This window comes from Oncorhynchus mykiss, chromosome 12 (assembly GCF_057628025.1).
Source record: "Oncorhynchus mykiss isolate SJ-2025 chromosome 12, ASM5762802v1, whole genome shotgun sequence".
NCBI lineage: Eukaryota > Metazoa > Chordata > Actinopteri > Salmoniformes > Salmonidae > Oncorhynchus > Oncorhynchus mykiss.
Genome location: NC_143033.1, coordinates 3375733 through 3396944, shown reverse-complemented (window position 1 = coordinate 3396944; position 21212 = coordinate 3375733). Strand labels below are relative to the sequence as shown.

Sequence of the window (21212 nt, the reverse complement as noted above, 5' to 3'; positions counted from 1 at the left end):
AATAGTTACAGGGGAGAGGAGGGACCTGGGGAATAGTTACAGGGGAGAGGAGGGACCTGGGGAATAGTTACAGGGGAGAGGATGGACCTGGGGAATAGTTACAGGGGATAGGAGGGACCTAGATAATAGTTACAGGGGAGAGGAGAGACCTAGATAATAGTTACAGGGGAGAGGAGGGACCTAGATAATAGTTACAGGGGAGAGGAGGGACCTAGATAATAGTTACAGGGGAGAGGAGGGACCTGGGGAATAGTTACAGGGGAGAGGAGGGACCTGGGGAATAGTTACAGGGGAGAGGAGGGACCTAGATAATAGTTACAGGGGAGAGGAGGGACCTGGGGAATAGTTACAGGGGAGAGGAGGGACCTGGGGAATAGTTACAGGGGAGAGGAGAGACCTGGTGAATAGTTACAGGGGAGAGGAGGGACCTAGATAATAGTTACATGGGAGAGTAGGGACCTGGGGAATAGTTACAGGGGAGAGGAGGGACCTGGGGAATAGTTACAGGGGAGAGGAGGGACATGGGGAATAGTTACAGGGGATAGGAGGGACCTAGATAATAGTTACAGGGGAGAGGAGGGACCTGGGGAATAGTTACAGGGGATAGGAGGGACCTAGATAATAGTTACAGGGGAGAGGAGAGACCTAGATAATAGTTACAGGGGAGAGGAGGGACCTAGATAATAGTTACTGGGGAGAGGAGGGACCTGGGGAATAGTTACAGGGGAGAGGAGGGACCTAGATAATAGTTACAGGGGAGAGGAGGGACCTAGATAATAGTTACAGGGGAGAGGAGGGACCTGGGGAATTGTTACAGGGGAGAGGAGGGACCTAGATAATAGTTACAGGGGAGAGGAGGGACCTAGATAATAGTTACAGGGGAGAGGAGGGACCTAGATAATAGTTACAGGGGAGAGGAGGGACCTGGGGAATTGTTACAGGGGAGAGGAGGGACCTAGATAATAGTTACAGGGGAGAGGAGAGACCTGGGGAATAGTTACAGGGGAGAGGAGGGACCTGGGGAATAGTTACAGGGGAGAGGGGGGACCTGGGGAATAGTTACAGGGGAGAGGAGGGACCTAGATAATAGTTACAGGGGAGAGGAGGGACCTGGGGAATAGTTACAGGGGAGAGGAGGGACCTGGGGAATAGTTACAGGGGAGAGGAGGGACCTGGGGAATAGTTACAGGGGAGAGGAGGGACCTGGGGAATAGTTACAGGGGAGAGGGGGGACCTGGGGAATAGTTACAGGGGAGAGGAGGGACCTAGATAATAGTTACAGGGGAGAGGAGGGACCTGGGGAATAGTTACAGGGGAGAGGAGGGACCTGGGGAATAGTTACAGGGGAGAGGAGGGACCTGGGGAATTGTTACAGGGGAGAGGAGGGACCTGGGGAATAGTTACAGGGGAGAGGGGGGACCTGGGGTATAGTTACAGGGGAGAGGAGGGACCTAGATAATAGTTACAGGGGAGAGGAGGGACCTGGGGAATAGTTACAGGGGAGAGGAGGGACCTGGGGAATAGTTACAGGGGAGAGGAGGGACCTGGGGAATTGTTACAGGGGAGAGGAGGGACCTGGTGAATAGTTAGAGGGGAGAGGAGGGACCTAGATAATAGTTACAGGGGAGAGGAGGGACCTGGGGAATTGTTACAGGGGAGAGGAGGGACCTAGATAATAGTTACAGGGGAGAGGAGGGACCTAGATAATAGTTACAGGGGAGAGGAGGGACCTAGATAATAGTTACAGGGGAGAGGAGGGACCTGGGGAATTGTTACAGGGGAGAGGAGGGACCTAGATAATAGTTACAGGGGAGAGGAGAGACCTGGGGAATAGTTACAGGGGAGAGGAGGGACCTGGGGAATAGTTACAGGGGAGAGGGGGGACCTGGGGAATAGTTACAGGGGAGAGGAGGGACCTAGATAATAGTTACAGGGGAGAGGAGGGACCTGGGGAATAGTTACAGGGGAGAGGAGGGACCTGGGGAATAGTTACAGGGGAGAGGAGGGACCTGGGGAATAGTTACAGGGGAGAGGAGGGACCTGGGGAATAGTTACAGGGGAGAGGGGGGACCTGGGGAATAGTTACAGGGGAGAGGAGGGACCTAGATAATAGTTACAGGGGAGAGGAGGGACCTGGGGAATAGTTACAGGGGAGAGGAGGGACCTGGGGAATAGTTACAGGGGAGAGGAGGGACCTGGGGAATTGTTACAGGGGAGAGGAGGGACCTGGGGAATAGTTACAGGGGAGAGGGGGGACCTGGGGTATAGTTACAGGGGAGAGGAGGGACCTAGATAATAGTTACAGGGGAGAGGAGGGACCTGGGGAATAGTTACAGGGGAGAGGAGGGACCTGGGGAATAGTTACAGGGGAGAGGAGGGACCTGGGGAATTGTTACAGGGGAGAGGAGGGACCTGGTGAATAGTTAGAGGGGAGAGGAGGGACCTAGATAATAGTTACAGGGGAGAGGAGGGACCTAGGGAATAGTTACAGGGGAGAGGACCTGACAGACCAACACCACCATCACTCTTGTGAAGAGGGTGCAACAGCAGCTCTACTTCTTAAGGCGGATTAAAAAATGTGACATGCCATTCCAGGTCCTCTCCAAATACTACCGCTGCACCATAGAGAACATCCTGATTTGGTTGCACCATGGCCTGGTATAGGACTTTCTCTGTCCACGACCTCAACGCCCTCTGGGAGGTAGTGAAGACAGCCCAGTACATCACTGGGACCGTGCTCCCACCCATCCAGGACATCGACTTGAAACGGTGCCTGAGGAAGGCTGCAGAATCATCAAGGATGCCACATGCCACGAGCTGTTCTCTCCCTTACTGTCGGGCAGATGGTATCAGAGCATGAGGTCTGATACCAACAGGCTAAGAGACAGTTTCTATCTACAAACCATCAGACTGTATCAGAGCATGAGGTCTGATACCAACAGGCTCAGAGACAGTTTCTATCTACAAACCATCAGACTGTATCAGAGCATGAGGTCTGATACCAACAGGCTCAGAGACAGTTTCTATCTACAAACCATCAGACTGTATCAGAGCATGAGGTCTGATACCAACAGGCTCAGAGACAGTTTCTATCTACAAACCATCAGACTGTATCAGAGCATGAGGTCTGATACCAACAGGCTCAGAGACAGTTTCTATCTACAAACCATCAGACTGTATCAGAGCATGAGGTCTGATACCAACAGGCTCAGAGACAGTTTCTATCTACAAACCATCAGACTGTATCAGAGCATGAGGTCTGATACCAACAGGCTAAGAGACAGTTTCTATCTACAAACCATCAGACTGTATCAGAGCATGAGGTCTGATACCAACAGGCTCAGAGACAGTTTCTATCTACAAACCATCAGACTGTATCAGAGCATGAGGTCTGATACCAACAGGCTCAGAGACAGTTTCTATCTACAAACCATCAGACTGTTGAACACTTGAACTGGACTGACCACCTGCTCTGATTCTACACAGCTTAGTACACACACACACACACACACACACACACACACACAAATATATATACATTCATGCATCACACACACCACAACCCCCCACCCCCAATACACATGTAAATATTGGACTATAGATTGTAAATATTGGACTATAGATATATTGGACTATAGATTGTAAATATTGGACTATAGATTGTAAATATTGGACTATAGATATATTGGACTATAGATTGTAAATATTGGACTATAGATTGTAAATATTGGACTATAGATATATTGGACTATAGATTGTAAATATTGGACTATAGATTGTAAATATTGGACTATAGATTGTAAATATTGGACTATAGACTGTAAATATTGGACTATAGGTTGTAAATATTGGACTATAGACTGTAAATATTGGACTATAGACTGTAAATATTGGACTATAGATTGTAAATATTGGACTATAGGTTGTAAATATTGGACTATAGATATCTTGGACTATAGACTGTAAATATTGGACTATAGATTGTAAATATTGGACTATAGATTGTAAATATTGGACTATAGATATATTGGACTATAGATTGTAAATATTGGACTATAGATTGTAAATATTGGACTATAGATATATTGGACTATAGATTGTAAATATTGGACTATAGATTGTAAATATTGGACTATAGATTGTAAATATTTGACTATAGACTGTAAATATTGGACTATAGGTTGTAAATATTGGACTATAGACTGTAAATATTGGACTATAGACTGTAAATATTGGACTATAGACTGTAAATATTGGACTATAGACTGTAAATATTGGACTATAGGTTGTAAATATTGGACTATAGAGTGTAAATATTGGACTATAGACTGTACCCTCCTGTATTATTCTTATGCTAAAATATTTATTCTACTGAGACATTTACTTTATGTTCATCATTTTTATTATGTCTCATTGTTGTTTCATTGTCGAGAAGGAACCTGCTATTAAGCATTTGGTTGGGCGGTGAATACCACGCGTATCTGGTACACAGGACTAATACAACTCGAAACTGAAGCACAGTGTGTTGAACGGCACTCCGTAGAGATAATAGTATCATAGATCACCCCGAGTGTCGACACAACCCAAATAAAACGGCTTTTAGTTAGACAACAGGCAGAACTCTCTCCTGTGTCTGTGTTTTAGTGAGACAACAGACAGAACTCTCTCCTGTGTCTGTGTTTTAGTGAGACAACAGGCAGAACTGTCTCCTGTGTGTTTGTGTTTTAGTGAGACAACAGACAGAACTCTCTCCTGTGTCTGTGTTTTAGTGAGACAACAGACAGGTATTGTGGGTGCTCTGCTGTATATCGCGATACACATTAGTATCGTGGCAAGGAAACAAAACACAAAGCAGATTTAACTTCTTTAGGAAAACAGCTCTGATGTTGGAAACAAAACATCATTATGTTGTCATCCAGTCACATTAGTTTGTTTTCTTGTTTACTACTGCCCCCTAGCCCAGATAGGTTATTTTCCAAGCTATTACACACAATATTTTACATACAGCAGGTTTGTAAAGGACCAAAGAAAAGGTCTGCTTCGTGTTTTCATTTTTTTCCATGGAAAAAATATAATATCAGACCTGTGGATGTAGTTTAATCTGTAGACATTAAGAGACTCAGACCTGTGGATGTAGTTTAATCTGTAGACGTTAAGAGACTCAGACCTGTGACTGTAGTTTAATCTGTAGACGTTAAGAGACTCAGACCTGTGGATGTAGTTTAATCTGTAGACATTAAGAGACTCAGACCTGTGGCTGTAGTTTAATCTGTAGATGTTAAGAGACTCAGACCTGTGGATGTAGATTAATCTGTAGACATTAAGAGACTCAGACCTGTGGCTGTAGTTTACTCTGTAGACATTAAGAGACTCAGACCTGTGGATGTAGTTTAATCTGTAGATGTTAAGAGACTCAGACCTGTGGATGTAGTTTACTCTGTAGACATTAAGAGACTCAGACCTGTGGATGTAGTTTAATCTGTAGATGTTAAGAGACTCAGACCTGTGGATGTAGTTTAATCTGTAGATGTTAAGAGACTCAGACCTGTGGATGTAGTTTAATCTGTAGACATTAAGAGACTCAGACCTGTGGCTGTAGTTTACTCTGTAGACATTAAGAGACTCAGACCTGTGGATGTAGTTTAATCTGTAGATGTTAAGAGACTCAGACCTGTGGATGTAGATTAATCTGTAGACATTAAGAGACTCAGACCTGTGACTGTAGTTTACTCTGTAGACATTAAGAGACTCAGACCTGTGGATGTAGTTTAATCTGTAGATGTTAAGAGACTCAGACCTGTGGATGTAGTTTAATCTGTAGACATTAAGAGACTAAGACCTGTGGCTGTAGTTTACTCTGTAGACATTAAGAGACTCAGACCTGTGGCTGTAGTTTACTCTGTAGACATTAAGACACTCAGACCTGTGGATGTAGTTTAATCTGTAGATGTTAAGAGACTCAGACCTGTGGATGTAGTTTAATCTGTAGATGTTAAGAGACTCAGACCTGTGGCTGTAGTTTAATCTGTAGACATTAAGAGACTCAGACCTGTGGCTGTAGTTTAATCTGTAGACATTAAGAGACTCAGACCTGTGGCTGTAGTTTAATCTGTAGACGTTAAGAGACTCAGACCTGTGGATGTAGTTTAATCTGTAGATGTTAAGAGACTCAGACCTGTGGATGTAGTTTAATCTGTAGACATTAAGAGACTCAGACCTGTGGCTGTAGTTTAATCTGTAGACGTTAAGAGACTCAGACCTGTGGATGTAGTTTACTCTGTAGACATTAAGAGACTCAGACCTGTGGATGTAGTTTAATCTGTAGACATTAAGAGACTCAGACCTGTGGATGTAGTTTACTCTGTAGACATTAAGAGACTCAGACCTGTGGCTGTAGTTTAATCTGTAGATGTTAAGAGACTCAGACCTGTGGATGTAGATTAATCTGTAGACATTAAGAGACTCAGACCTGTGGATGTAGATTAATCTGTAGACATTAAGAGACTCAGACCTGTGGCTGTAGTTTACTCTGTAGACATTAAGAGACTCAGACCTGTGGCTGTAGTTTAATCTGTAGATGTTAAGAGACTCAGACCTGTGGCTGTAGTTTAATCTGTAGACATTAAGAGACTCAGACCTGTGGCTGTAGTTTAATCTGTAGACATTAAGAGACTCAGACCTGTGGCTGTAGTTTACTGCAATAATCACAGTGTGTTTGTTTTAGTGTGACAATTAAGTGATAATGCCAGAGAAAATATGGTGTTTGGAGGATATATGGTTCACTCCAGACCTGTCTGCCCTTGACCAGCACAAAAACATCCTGTGACGTTCTGCATTAGCATCGAATAGCCCCCGTGATATGCAACTTTTCAGGGAGGTTAGGAACCAATATACACAGGCAGTTAGGAAAGCTAAGGCTAGCTTTTTTAAACAGAAATTTGCATCCTGCAGTACAAACTCAAAAAAGTTCTGGGACACTGTAAAGTCCATGTAGAACAAGAGCACCTCCTCCCAGCTACCCACTGCTCTGAGGCTAGGTAACACTGTTGCAACCGACAAATCCACTATAATTGAGAATTTCAATAAGCATTTCTCTACGGCTGGCCATGCTTTCCACCTCACTACCCCTACCCCATGTCAACTACCCGGCACCCTCCACAGCAACCCGCCCAAGCCCCCACCATTTCTCCTTCACCCAAATCCAGATAGCTGATGTTCTGAAAGAGCTGCAAAATCTGGACCCCTATAAATCAGCCGGGCTAGACAATCTGGACCCTCTCTTTCTTAAATTATCTGCCGAAATTGTTGCAACCCTTATTACGAGTCTGTTCATCCTCTCTTTCGTATCGTCTGAGATCCCCAAAGACTGGAAAGTTGCCACGGTCATCCCCCTCTCCAAAGGGGGGGACACTCTAGACCCAAACCGGTACAGACCTATATCTATCCTACCCTGCATCTCTAAGGTCCTCGAAAGCCAAGTTAACAAACAGATTACTTACCATTTTTAATCCCACCATACCTTCTCCGCTATGCAATCTGGTTTCCGAGCTGGTCATGGGTGCACTTCAGCCACGCTCAAGGTCCTAAACGATATCATAACCGCCATCGATAAGAGACAATACTGTGCAGCTGTATTCATCGACCTGGCCAAGGCTTTCGACTCTGTCAATCACCACATCCTCATCGGCAGACTCAACAGCCTTGGTTTCTCAAATGATTGCCTCGCCTGGTTCCCCAACTACTTCTCTGATAGAGCTCAGTGTGTCAAATCGAAGGGCCTGTTGCCGGACCTCTGGCAGTCTCTATGGGGGTGCCACAGGGTTCAATTCTCGGGCCGACTCTCTTCTCTGTATACATCAATGATGTCGCTCTTCTGCTGGTGATTCTCTAATCCACCTCTACGCAGACGACACCATTCTGTATACATCTGGCCCTTCTTTGGACACTGTGTTAACTAACCTCCAGACGAGCTTCAATTATCACTTTTACACAACGGGTTACCAACATATTCAAATAATGATTGACATATTTTCATAAACTTTACTATTTCAATCCTTCCACGAGATATAGTCCCGGCACAAATCTAAGGTTGTTACCCAAGCCAGCTGGCTGTTTGTTCTGTTGGTTCGGTTGCCAGAGACACGACCCAGTTGTTCTGTATCTTTGGACATGACCCAGTCGTTCGTTCTAAATGTTACATTGCCGCACTGGCAACTAACAGTGCAGCCAGGAAAACAGCAAATTAGCTGCGTTTCCATTTGTTTAAGGTGTTTTCTAAAGACATTTATTTGGACACATCTTTAACGATCAGCTAATGAGGCGCGATTTCATTTGGCATAGAAAATGTGCTCACTCATCTGTTCAGAGGAGCTATCCAACGACACAGCCAACAACACAGCCAACAACACAGTTAACAACACAGTTAACAACACAGCCAACAACACAGCCAACAACACAGCCAACAACACAGCCAACAAAACAGCCAACAACACAGTTAACAACACAGCCAACAACACAGCTAAACAACACAGCCAACAACACAGCCAACAACACAGTTAACAACACAGTTAACAACACAGCCAACAACACAGCCAACAACACAGTTAACAACACAGTTAACAACACAGTTAACAACACAGCCAACAACACAGCCAACAACACAGCCAACAACACAGCCAACAACACAGTTAACAACACAGTTAACAACACAGCCAACAACACAGCCAACAACACAGCCAACAACACAGCCAACAAAACAGCTAAAAACACAACCAACAACACAGCCAACAACACAGTTAACAACACAGCCAACAACACAGCTAAAAACACAGCCAACAACACAGCCAACAACACAGTTAACAACACAGCCAACAACACAACTAACAACACAGCCAACAACACAGCCAACAACACAGCCAACAACACAGCTAAACAACACAGTTAACAACACAGCTAAAAACACAGCCAAAAACACAGCCAACAACACAGCTAACAACACTGCCAACAACACAGCCAACAGCACAGCTAACACAGTTAACAACACAGCTAACAACACAGCCAACAACACAGCCAACACAGTCACTTCACACGGGAGCTGAAAGACTGTAAACTAGCTGCACTTGGTTTCCTTTGACCTGGTTTCTATTGACATGTATTTGTATATAGATCCATAAAAATTATACTGATTCATGATTTCAACTGGTTGAGAAAAGCTGCCTGTATGTCTCGTCCCGACTCCCGACACGATCATTACTATGGGACAGCTGGAGATCCAATTTCAATATTGAAACAATGTAGGAAATGTCAGAGGGACAGACAGCAAGATTTATTCAAATGTCCGCAGTTGGAAACCAAATGCTAGTTTAAAAGAAAGGGGAGATAATGTCTAGATGCTTTTGACAGTTTTACAAGTTTATAAATTGTCTGACTGGGCATTTTAACCTCGTAGATTTAGCCGTTGGCAACTTGTGGAATAGACACTGGCTGGAATGGGGTTATAACCAATCAGCATTCAGGATTAGACCCAGCCGTTGGGTATGAGGCATTTCCTCTCCTCCGTGTATGTGAGTGTGAGTGTGTGTGTGAGTGTGTGTGGAATCAATCACAGCCTCTCTCTTGTCAGATCTCATTATCTGCCACATCAGTTATAACATCATTCAGTCACGTCAGATATCTGTTCTCTTCTCTCTCCTCTTCCTGTCCTGTGTTCCTCCACCCATCATCAGCTCTCTTCCTGTCCTGTGTTCCTTCACCTGTCATCAGCTCTCTTCCTGTCCTGTGTTCCTCCACCCGTCATCAGCTCTCTTCCTGTCCTGTGTTCCTCCACCCGTCATCAGCTCTCTTCCTGTCCTGTGTTCCTCCACCCGTCATCAGCTCTGTTTTCTCAGTGAGAGAAGGAGAGTATATGTCAGTGTCCATTCTGATTCCCTGATTCCTAAGTTCCTGGAGTCGTGAATCGATTTCAAGACTCGACTAGTCTATTTGGTTAATCATCTATGTATACAGCAGGAGAGAAGTGTCATATTCAATCAATCAATCAAATTTATTTTATATAGCCCTTCGTACATCAGCTGATATCTCAAAGTGCTGTACAGAAACCCAGCCTAAAACCCCAAACAGCAAGCAATGCAGGTGAAGAAGCACGGTGGCTAGGAAAAACTCCCTAGAAAGGCCAAAACCTAGGAAGAAACCTAGAGAGGAACCAGGCTATGTGGGGTGGCCAGTCCTCTTCTGGCTGTGCCGGGTGGAGATTATAACAAAACATGGTCAAGATGTTCAAATGTTCATAAATGACCAGCATGGTCGAATAATAATAAGGCAGAATAGTTGAAACTGGAGCAGCAGCACAGTCAGGTGGACTGGGGACAGCAAGGAGTCATCATGTCAGGTATTCCTGGGGCATGGTCCTAGGGCTCAGGTCCTCCGAGAGAGAGAAAGAGAGAAGGAGAGAATTAGAGAACGCACACTTAGATTCACACAGGACACCGAATAGGACAGGAGAAGTACTCCAGATATAACAAACTGACCCTAGCCCCCCGACACATAAACTACTGCAGCATAAATACTGGAGGCTGAGACAGGAGGGGTCAGGAGACACTGTGGCCCACTCCGAGGACACCCCCGGACAGGGCCAAACAGGAAGGATGTTCACATGAAGCCTCTCTATCCTGTGTGTTGTTCACATGAAGCCCCTCTATCCTGTGTGTTGTTCACATGAAGCCCCTCTATCCTGTGTGTTGTTCACATGAAGCTCCTCTATCCTGTGTTTTGTTCACATGAAGCCCCTCTATCCTGTGTGTTGTTAACATGAAGCCCCTCTATCCTGCCTGATTGTGTTTTGTACCTCTTTGTCTTGTCCAATCAGTTTATGTCTTGAGATGAATTCCCAACTCGAGGAATCGGAATCAGAATGGTGTCCAATATTTGTGGATATTAACAGTCGTCTCCTTTCCCTCTTGTAGATTGAGGATCTCCGACTGAGACACCATGGCTTCTGACAACACACAGCGCAGTTACTCCATCATCCCATGTTTCATCTTCGTAGAGGTAAGACTGTCTGTCCGTCTGTCTGGTGTTACCTAATAACAGGTTGTTCAGTGATCATAGAGGTAAGCCTGTCTGTGTGTCTCAGTGAGTGCTGTACTGTGTGTGTGTGTGTGTGTGTGTGTTTGTGTTTGTGTGTGTGTGTGTGTGTGTGTGTGTGTGTGTGTGTGTGTGTGTGTGTGTGTGTGTGTGTGTGTATGTGTGTGTGTGTTTCGTATTATAATTTTTCTAGCACATGTAGAGTTAAGTCGATTTAGGAACATTCTCTCACCGTCTCCCTCTCTCTCTGTCACCCTCTCTCATCCCCCTCTCTTTCTTGCACCCTCTCTTTCTCACCCCCTTCACTAGCCCCCCCTCTCTCTCACCCTCTCTCTCACCCCTCCTCTCTCTCTCTCTCTCTCTCTCTCTCTCTCTCTCTCACCCTGTTCTCTCTCTCTCTCACTCTCTCTCACACACTCTCTCACCCTCCTTCTCTCTCTTTGTGTCTGTTTGAGACAATGTTTTCAGCCCCAGCTCCATATTTAATTAACAGTTCTGCCAAAGCCTTTTAATCACAGTGAACCATCTTGAGACGCTGTACATCAAAGCCTTTGGCTTGGAGAAGAAGGACATGCTTTGCGTATCGCCTTCACCATTCTGTCAATTATTTTCTCTTCTCTCTTTCTCAATTCACACTCTCTCTCCTCCCTCCCCCTCTCGCTATCTCCTCTTCTCCCTTCTGCCCTATCTCCTCTCCTACCTCCTCTCCATCTGCTCTCTCTCATCTCCTCCCTCCCCCTCTGTCTCCTCTCCTCCCTTCCCTTCTCCATCTCCTCTCCTCCCTCCCTCCCTCCCTCCCTCCCTCCCTCCCTCCCTCCCTCCCTCCCTCCCTCCCTCCCTCCCTCCCTCCCTCCCTCCCTCCCTCCCTCCCTCCCCTCTGTCTCCTCTCCTCCCTTCCCTTCTCCATCTCCTCTCCTCCCTCCCTCCCTCCCTCCCCCTCTGTCTCCTCTCCTCCCTTCCCTTCTCCATCTCTCTCCCCCCACCCCCTCTATCTCCTCTCTCTCTCTCCTCTCTCTCCTCTCTCTCCCCCCACCCCCTCTCATTCCTCTCTCTCCTCTCTCTCCTCTCACTCCTCTCCTCTCTCTCCCCCCACCCCCTCTCACTCCTCTCTCTCCTCTCCTCCCTCCCCCTCTCCATTTCCTCTCCTCCCTCCCCCTCTCTCTCCTCTCCTCCCTCCCCCTCTCCATTTTCTCTCCTACCTCCCCCTCTGTCTCCTCTCCCCCCACCGTCTCTCTCTCCTCTCTCTCGGTCTCTCTAAATCTTCTGTTTCCTCTCTGTCATCTTTCCTGTGTTTACCAAGCTATAGATTCTGCGAGTAGAAAGTTATTATATAGAGGCATGATGAGGCTCTGTGTCGGGGGACAGGAGGAGGGTGACAATTTCATTGAAATCACAGCTTAATGTCTCTCTATTCATCTTTGTGTATAATATATATATATAGTGGGACAACATTTCACAGGCCACAATCAAAAGCCTGATTAACTCTATGTGAATAAGATGTTGAGCTGCCTAGAAGGCCAGCATCCCGGAGTCGCCTCTTCGCTGTTGACATTGAGACTGGACAGAGGAACTCTGGCTAGAAGGCCAGCATCCCGGAGTCGCCTCTTCACTGTTGACATTGAGACTGGACAGAGGAACTCTGCCTAGAAGGCCAGCATCCCGGAGCCGCCTCTTCACTGTTGACATTGAGACTGGACAGAGGAACTCTGCCTAGAAGGCCAGCATCCCGGAGCCGCCTCTTCACTGTTGACATTGAGAGACTGGTGTTTTACAGGTAGTATTTAATGAAGCTGCCAGTTGAGGACTTGTGAAGCTGGTTGAAAGAATGCCAAGAGTGTATAAATCTGTCATCAAGGCAAAGGATGGCTACTTTGAAGAATATAAAAATATATTTGGATTTGTTTAACACTTTTTTGGTTACTACATGATTCCATGTGTGTTATTTCATAGTTTTGATGTCTTCAATATTACTCTACAATGTACATTGCCTTGCGAAAGTATTCACCCCCCTTGGCATTTATCATATTTTGTTGCCTTACAACCTGGAATTAAAATAGATTTTTTGGGGGGGTTTGTATCATTTGATTTACACAACATGTCTACCACTTTGAAGATGCAAAATATTTTTGATTGTGAACCAAACAAGAAATAAGACAAAAAAACTGAAAACTTGAGCATCCATAACTATTCACCCCCCCCCAAAAGACAATACTTTATAGAGACACATTTTGCAGCAATTACAGCTGCAAGTCTCCTGGGGTATGTCTCTATAAACTTGGCACATCTAGTCACTGGGATTTTTGACCATTCTTCAAGGCTAAACTGCTCCAGCTCCTTCATGTTGGGATGGGTTCCGCTGGTGTACAGCGATCTTTATGTCATACCACAGATTCACAATTGGATTGAGGTCCTTGATGGCCAAAAAGCGAAATGTCAGTCTCATCTGATCAGAGTACCTTCTTCCATATGTTTGAGGAGTCTCCCACATGCCTTTTGGCGAACACCAAACGTGTATTTAATTTTTCTCTGGCCACTCTTCCGTAAAGCCCAGCTCTGTGGAGTGTACGGCTTAAAGTGGTCCTATGGACAGATACTAAAATCTCAGATGTGGAGCTTTGCAGCTCCTTCAGGGTTATCTTTGGTCTCTTTGTTGCCTCTCTGTTGCCTCCTTGCCTGGTCCGTGAGTTTTGGTGGGCGGCCCTCTCTTGGCAGGTTTGTTGTGGTGCCATATTCTTTCCATTTTTTTATAATGTATTTAATGGTGCTTTTGATGTTCAAATTTTCTGATTTTTTTTTTATTATCCAACCCTGATCTGTATCTCTCCACAACTTTGTCCCTGACCTGCTTGGAGAGCTCCTTGGTCGTCATGGTGCCGCTTGCTTAGTGGTGTTTCAGACTCCGGGGCCTTTCAGAACAGGTATACTGAGATCATGTGACAGATCATGTGACACGTAGATAGCACACAAAAGGACTTTATTTAACTAATTTAACTAATTTAACTAATTATGTGACTTCTGAAGGTAATTGGTTGCAACATATCTTATTTATGGGCTTCATAGCAAAGAGGTGAATACATACATATGCACGCACCACTTGCAAAACGCTGAGCAACACACTGAGCTACTCCTGGAATAAACTCTACACAACACACTGAGCTACTCCTGGAATAAACTCTACACAACACACTGAGCTACTCCTGGAATAAACTCTACACAACACACTGAGCTACTCCTGGATTACACTATACACAACACACTGAGCTACTCCTGGAATAAACTCTACACAACACACTGAGCTATTCCTGGATTACACTCTACACAACACACTGAGCTACTCCTGGAATAAACTCTACACAACACACTGAGCTACTCCTGGAATAAACTCTACACAACACACTGAGCTACTCCTGGAATAAACTCTACACAACACACTCAGCTACTCCTGGAATAAACTCTACACAACACACTGAGCTACTCCTGAAATAAACTCTACACAACACACTGAGCTACTCCTGGAATAAACTCTACACAACACACTGAGCTATTCCTGGATTACACTCTACACAACACACTGAGCTACTCCTAGATTACACTCTACACAACACACTGAGCTACTCCTAGATTACACTCTACACACTATAGTCATCCATCTTAGACTGTAGTATTATATAGTCATCCATCCTAGACTGTAGTATTATATAGTCAGCCATCCTAGACTGTAGTATTATGTAGTCAGCCATCCTAGACTGTAGTATTATATAGTCAGCCATCCTAGACTGTAGTATTATGTAGTCAGCCATCCCAGACTGTAGTATTATGTAGTCAGCCATCCTAGACTGTAGTCAGCCATCCTAGACTGTAGTATTATGTAGTCAGCCATCCTAGACTGTAGTATTATGTAGTCAGCCATCCTAGACTGTAGTATTATATAGTCAGCCATCCTAGACTGTAGTATTATGTAGTCAGCCATCCTAGACTGTAGTATTATGTAGTCAGCCATCCTAGACTGTAGTATTATATGGTCAGCCATCCTAGACTGTAGTATTATGTAGTCAGCCATCCTAGACTGTAGTATTATGTAGTCAGCCATCCCAGACTGTAGTATTATGTAGTCAGCCATCCTAGACTGTAGTATTATGTAGTCAGCCATCCCAGACTGTAGTATTATATAGTCAGCCATCCTAGACTGTAGTATTATGTAGTCAGCCATCCTAGACTGTAGTATTATATAGTCATCCATCCCAGACTGTAGTATTATGTAGTCAGCCATCCCAGACTGTAGTATTATATAGTCAGCCATCCTAGACTGTAGTATTATATAGTCAGCCATCCTAGACTGTAGTATTATGTAGTCAGCCATCCTAGACTGTAGTATTATGTAGTCAGCCATTCTAGACTGTAGTATTATATAGTCAGCCATCCTAGACTGTAGTATTATGTAGTCAGCCATCCTAGACTGTAGTATTATATAGTCAGCCATCCTAGACTGTAGTATTATATAGTCAGCCATCCTAGACTGTAGTATTATGTAGTCAGCCATCCTAGACTGTAGTATTCTATAGTCAGCCATCCTAGACTGTAGTATTATATAGTCAGCCATCCTAGACTGTAGTATTCTGTAGTCAGCCATCCTAGACTGTAGTATTCTATAGTCAGCCATCCTAGACTGTAGTATTATGTAGTCAGCCATCCTAGACTGTAGTATTATATAGTCAGCCATCCCAGACTGTAGTATTATATAGTCAGCCATCCTAGACTGTAGTATTATATAGTCAGCCATCCTAGACTGTAGTATTATATAGTCATCCATCCTAGACTGTAGTATTATATAGTCATCCATCCTAGACTGTAGTATTATATAGTCAGCCATCCCAGACTGTAGTATTATATAGTCAGCCATCCTAGACTGTAGTATTATATAGTCAGCCATCCTAGACTGTAGTATTATATAGTCAGCCATCCTAGACTGTAGTATTATGTAGTCAGCCATCCTAGACTGTAGTATTATGTAGTCAGCCATCCTAGACTGTAGTATTATGTAGTCAGCCATCCTAGACTGTAGTATTATGTATTCAGCCATCCTAGACTGTAGTATTATATAGTCAGCCATCCCAGACTGTAGTATTATATAGTCAGCCATCCTAGACTGTAGTATTATGTAGTCAGCCATCCTAGACTGTAGTATTATATAGTCAGCCATCCTAGACTGTAGTATTATATAGTCAGCCATCCTAGACTGTAGTATTATGTAGTCAGCCATCCCAGACTGTAGTATTATGTAGTCAGCCATCCTAGACTGTAGTATTATGTAGTCAGCCATCCCAGACTGTAGTATTATGTAGTCAGCCATCCTATAGACTGTAGTATTATATAGTCATCCCCCCTAGACTGTAGTATTATATAGTCAGCCATCCTAGGCTGTAGTATTCCATAGTCAGCCATCCTAGACTGTAGTATTATGTAGTCAGCCATCCCAGACTGTAGTATTATGTAGTCAGCCATCCCAGACTGTAGTATTATATAGTCAGCCATCCTAGACTGTAGTATTATGTAGTCAGCCATCCTAGACTGTAGTATTATATAGTCAGCCATCCCAGACTGTAGTATTATGTAGTCAGCCATCCCAGACTGTAGTATTATGTAGTCAGCCATCCCAGACTGTAGTATTATATAGTCAGCCATCCTAGACTGTAGTATTATGTAGTCAGCCATCCTAGACTGTAGTATTATATAGTCAGCCATCCTAGACTGTAGTATTATGTAGTCAGCCATCCTAGACTGTAGTATTATGTAGTCAGCCATCCTAGACTGTAGTATTATGTAGTCAGCCATCCTAGACTGTAGTATTATATAGTCAGCCATCCTAGACTGTAGTATTATATAGTCATCCATCCTAGACTGTAGTATTATATAGTCAGCCATCCCAGACTGTAGTATTATATAGTCAGCCATCCTAGACTGTAGTATTATGTAGTCAGCCATCCTAGACTGTAGTATTCTATAGTCAGCCATCCTAGACTGTAGTATTATGTAGTCAGCCATCCTAGACTGTAGTCAGCCATCCTAGACTGTAGTATTATATAGTCAGCCATCCTAGACTGTAGTATTATGTAGTCAGCCATCCCAGACTGTAGTATTATATAGTCAGCCATCCTAGACTGTAGTATTATATAGTCAGCCATCCTAGACTGTAGTATTATGTAGTCAGCCATCCTAGACTGTAGTATTATATAGTCAGCCATCCTAGACTGTAGTATTATGTAGTCAGCCATCCTAGACTGTAGTATTCTATAGTCAGCCATCCTAGACTGTAGTATTATGTAGTCAGCCATCCCAGACTGTAGTATTATATAGTCAGCCATCCTAGACTGTAGTATTATATAGTCAGCCATCCTAGACTGTAGTATTATATAGTCAGCCATCCCAGACTGTAGTATTATGTAGTCAGCCATCCTAGACTGTAGTATTATATAGTCAGCCATCCTAGACTGTAGTATTATGTAGTCAGCCATCCTAGACTGTAGTATTATATAGTCAGCCATCCTAGACTGTAGTATTATGTAGTCAGCCATCCTAGACTGTAGTATTATGTAGTCAGCCATCCTAGACTGTAGTATTATGTAGTCAGCCATCCTATACTGTAGTATTATGTAGTCAGCCATCCCAGACTGTAGTATTATGTAGTCAGCCATCCCAGACTGTAGTATTATATAGTCAGCCATCCTAGACTGTAGTATTATGTAGTCAGCCATCCTAGACTGTAGTATTATATAGTCAGCCATCCTAGACTGTAGTATTATGTAGTCAGCCATCCTAGACTGTAGTATTATGTAGTCAGCCATCCTAGACTGTAGTATTATGTAGTCAGCCATCCTAGACTGTAGTATTATATAGTCAGCCATCCTAGACTGTAGTATTATATAGTCATCCATCCTAGACTGTAGTATTATATAGTCAGCCATCCCAGACTGTAGTATTATATAGTCAGCCATCCTAGACTGTAGTATTATGTAGTCAGCCATCCTAGACTGTAGTATTCTATAGTCAGCCATCCTAGACTGTAGTATTATGTAGTCAGCCATCCTAGACTGTAGTCAGCCATCCTAGACTGTAGTATTATATAGTCAGCCATCCTAGACTGTAGTATTATGTAGTCAGCCATCCCAGACTGTAGTATTATATAGTCAGCCATCCTAGACTGTAGTATTATATAGTCAGCCATCCTAGACTGTAGTATTATGTAGTCAGCCATCCTAGACTGTAGTATAATATAGTCAGCCATCCTAGACTGTAGTATTATGTAGTCAGCCATCCTAGACTGTAGTATTCTATAGTCAGCCATCCTAGACTGTAGTATTATGTAGTCAGCCATCCCAGACTGTAGTATTATGTAGTCAGCCATCCTAGACTGTAGTATTATGTAGTCAGCCATCCCAGACTGTAGTATTATATAGTCAGCCATCCTAGACTGTAGTATTCTATAGTCAGCCATCCTAGACTGTAGTATTATATAGTCAGCCATCCTAGACTGTAGTATTATGTAGTCAGCCATCCTAGACTGTAGTATTCTATAGTCAGCCATCCTAGACTGTAGTATTCTGTAGTCAGCCATCCTAGACTGTAGTATTATGTAGTCAGCCATCCTAGACTGTAGTATTATGTAGTCAGCCATCCTAGACTGTAGTATTATGTAGTCAGCCATCCTAGACTGTAGTATTATATAGTCAGCCATCCTAGACTGTAGTATTATGTAGTCAGCCATCCTAGACTGTAGTATTATGTAGTCAGCCATCCTAGACTGTAGTATTATATAGTCAGCCATCCTAGACTGTAGTATTATGTAGTCAGCCATTCTAGACTGTAGTATTATATAGTCAGCCATCATAGACTGTAGTATTCTATAGTCAGCCATCCTAGACTGTAGTATTATGTAGTCAGCCATCCTAGACTGTAGTATTATGTAGTCAGCCATCCTATACTGTAGTATTATGTAGTCAGCCATCCCAGACTGTAGTATTATATAGTCAGCCATCCTAGACTGTAGTATTATGTAGTCAGCCATCCTAGACTGTAGTATTATATAGTCAGCCATCCCAGACTGTAGTATTATATAGTCAGCCATCCTAGACTGTAGTATTATGTAGTCAGCCATCCTAGACTGTAGTATTATGTAGTCAGCCATCCTAGACTGTAGTATTATATAGTCAGCCATCCTAGACTGTAGTATTATATAGTCATCCATCCTAGACTGTAGTATTATATAGTCAGCCATCCCAGACTGTAGTATTATATAGTCAGCCATCCTAGACTGTAGTATTATGTAGTCAGCCATCCTAGACTGTAGTATTATATAGTCAGCCATCCCAGACTGTAGTATTATATAGTCAGCCATCCTAGACTGTAGTATTATGTAGTCAGCCATCCTAGACTGTAGTATTCTATAGTCAGCCATCCTAGACTGTAGTATTATGTAGTCAGCCATCCTAGACTGTAGTCAGCCATCCTAGACTGTAGTATTATATAGTCAGCCATCCTAGACTGTAGTATTATGTAGTCAGCCATCCCAGACTGTAGTATTATATAGTCAGCCATCCTAGACTGTAGTATTATATAGTCAGCCATCCTAGACTGTAGTATTATGTAGTCAGCCATCCTAGACTGTAGTATAATATAGTCAGCCATCCTAAACTGTAGTATTATGTAGTCAGCCATCCTAGACTGTAGTATTCTATAGTCAGCCATCCTAGACTGTAGTATTATGTAGTCAGCCATCCCAGACTGTAGTATTATGTAGTCAGCCATCCTAGACTGTAGTATTATATAGTCAGCCATCCCAGACTGTAGTATTATATAGTCAGCCATCCTAGACTGTAGTATTCTATAGTCAGCCATCCTAGACTGTAGTATTATATAGTCAGCCATCCTAGACTGTAGTATTATGTAGTCAGCCATCCTAGACTGTAGTATTCTATAGTCAGCCATCCTAGACTGTAGTATTCTGTAGTCAGCCATCCTAGACTGTAGTATTATGTAGTCAGCCATCCTAGACTGTAGTATTATGTAGTCAGCCATCCTAGACTGTAGTATTATGTAGTCAGCCATCCTAGACTGTAGTATTATATAGTCAGCCATCCTAGACTGTAGTATTATGTAGTCAGCCATTCTAGACTGTAGTATTATATAGTCAGCCATCATAGACTGTAGTATTCTATAGTCAGCCATCCTAGACTGTAGTATTATGTAGTCAGCCATCCTAGACTGTAGTATTATGTAGTCAGCCATCCTAGACTGTAGTATTATGTAGTCAGCCATCCCAGACTGTAGTATTATATAGTCAGCCATCCTAGACTGTAGTATTATGTAGTCAGCCATCCTAGACTGTAGTATTATATAGTCAGCCATCCCAGACTGTAGTATTATATAGTCAGCCATCCTAGACTGTAGTATTATATAGTCATCCATCCTAGACTGTAGTATTATATAGTCAGCCATCCCAGACTGTAGTATTATATAGTCAGCCATCCTAGACTGTAGTATTATGTAGTCAGCCATCCTAGACTGTAGTATTCTATAGTCAGCCATCCTAGACTGTAGTATTATGTAGTCAGCCATCCTAGACTGTAGTCAGCCATCCTAGACTGTAGTATTATATAGTCAGCCATCCTAGACTGTAGTATTATGTAGTCAGCCATCCCAGACTGTAGTATTATATAGTCAGCCATCCTAGACTGTAGTATTATATAGTCAGCCATCCTAGACTGTAGTATTATGTAGTCAGCCATCCTAGACTGTAGTATTATATAGTCAGCCATCCTAGACTGTAGTATTATGTAGTCAGCCATCCTAGACTGTAGTATTCTATAGTCAGCCATCCTAGACTGTAGTATTATGTAGTCAGCCATCCCAGACTGTAGTATTATGTAGTCAGCCATCCTAGACTGTAGTATTATATAGTCAGCCATCCTAGACTGTAGTATTATATAGTCAGCCATCCCAGACTGTAGTATTATGTAGTCAGCCATCCTAGACTGTAGTATTATATAGTCAGCCATCCTAGACTGTAGTATTCTATAGTCAGCCATCCTAGACTGTAGTATTATGTAGTCAGCCATCCTAGACTGTAGTATTAT

General features: G+C 43.4%; 1 protein-coding gene across 1 annotated transcript in view; it reads left to right on the top strand.

Moving 5' to 3' along the window:
• LOC110536862 (phospholipid phosphatase-related protein type 1) overlaps nucleotides 1–21212 on the top strand; it is a 190145-nt gene that overhangs the window by 23401 nt on the left and 145532 nt on the right. Inside the window, exon 2 of the mRNA XM_090191435.1 lies at nucleotides 10962–11046. Within this exon, the coding sequence (XP_090047561.1) occupies nucleotides 10987–11046 (60 nt within the window). The 5' untranslated portion in view covers nucleotides 10962–10986. The remainder of the gene's footprint in view (nucleotides 1–10961; nucleotides 11047–21212) is intronic.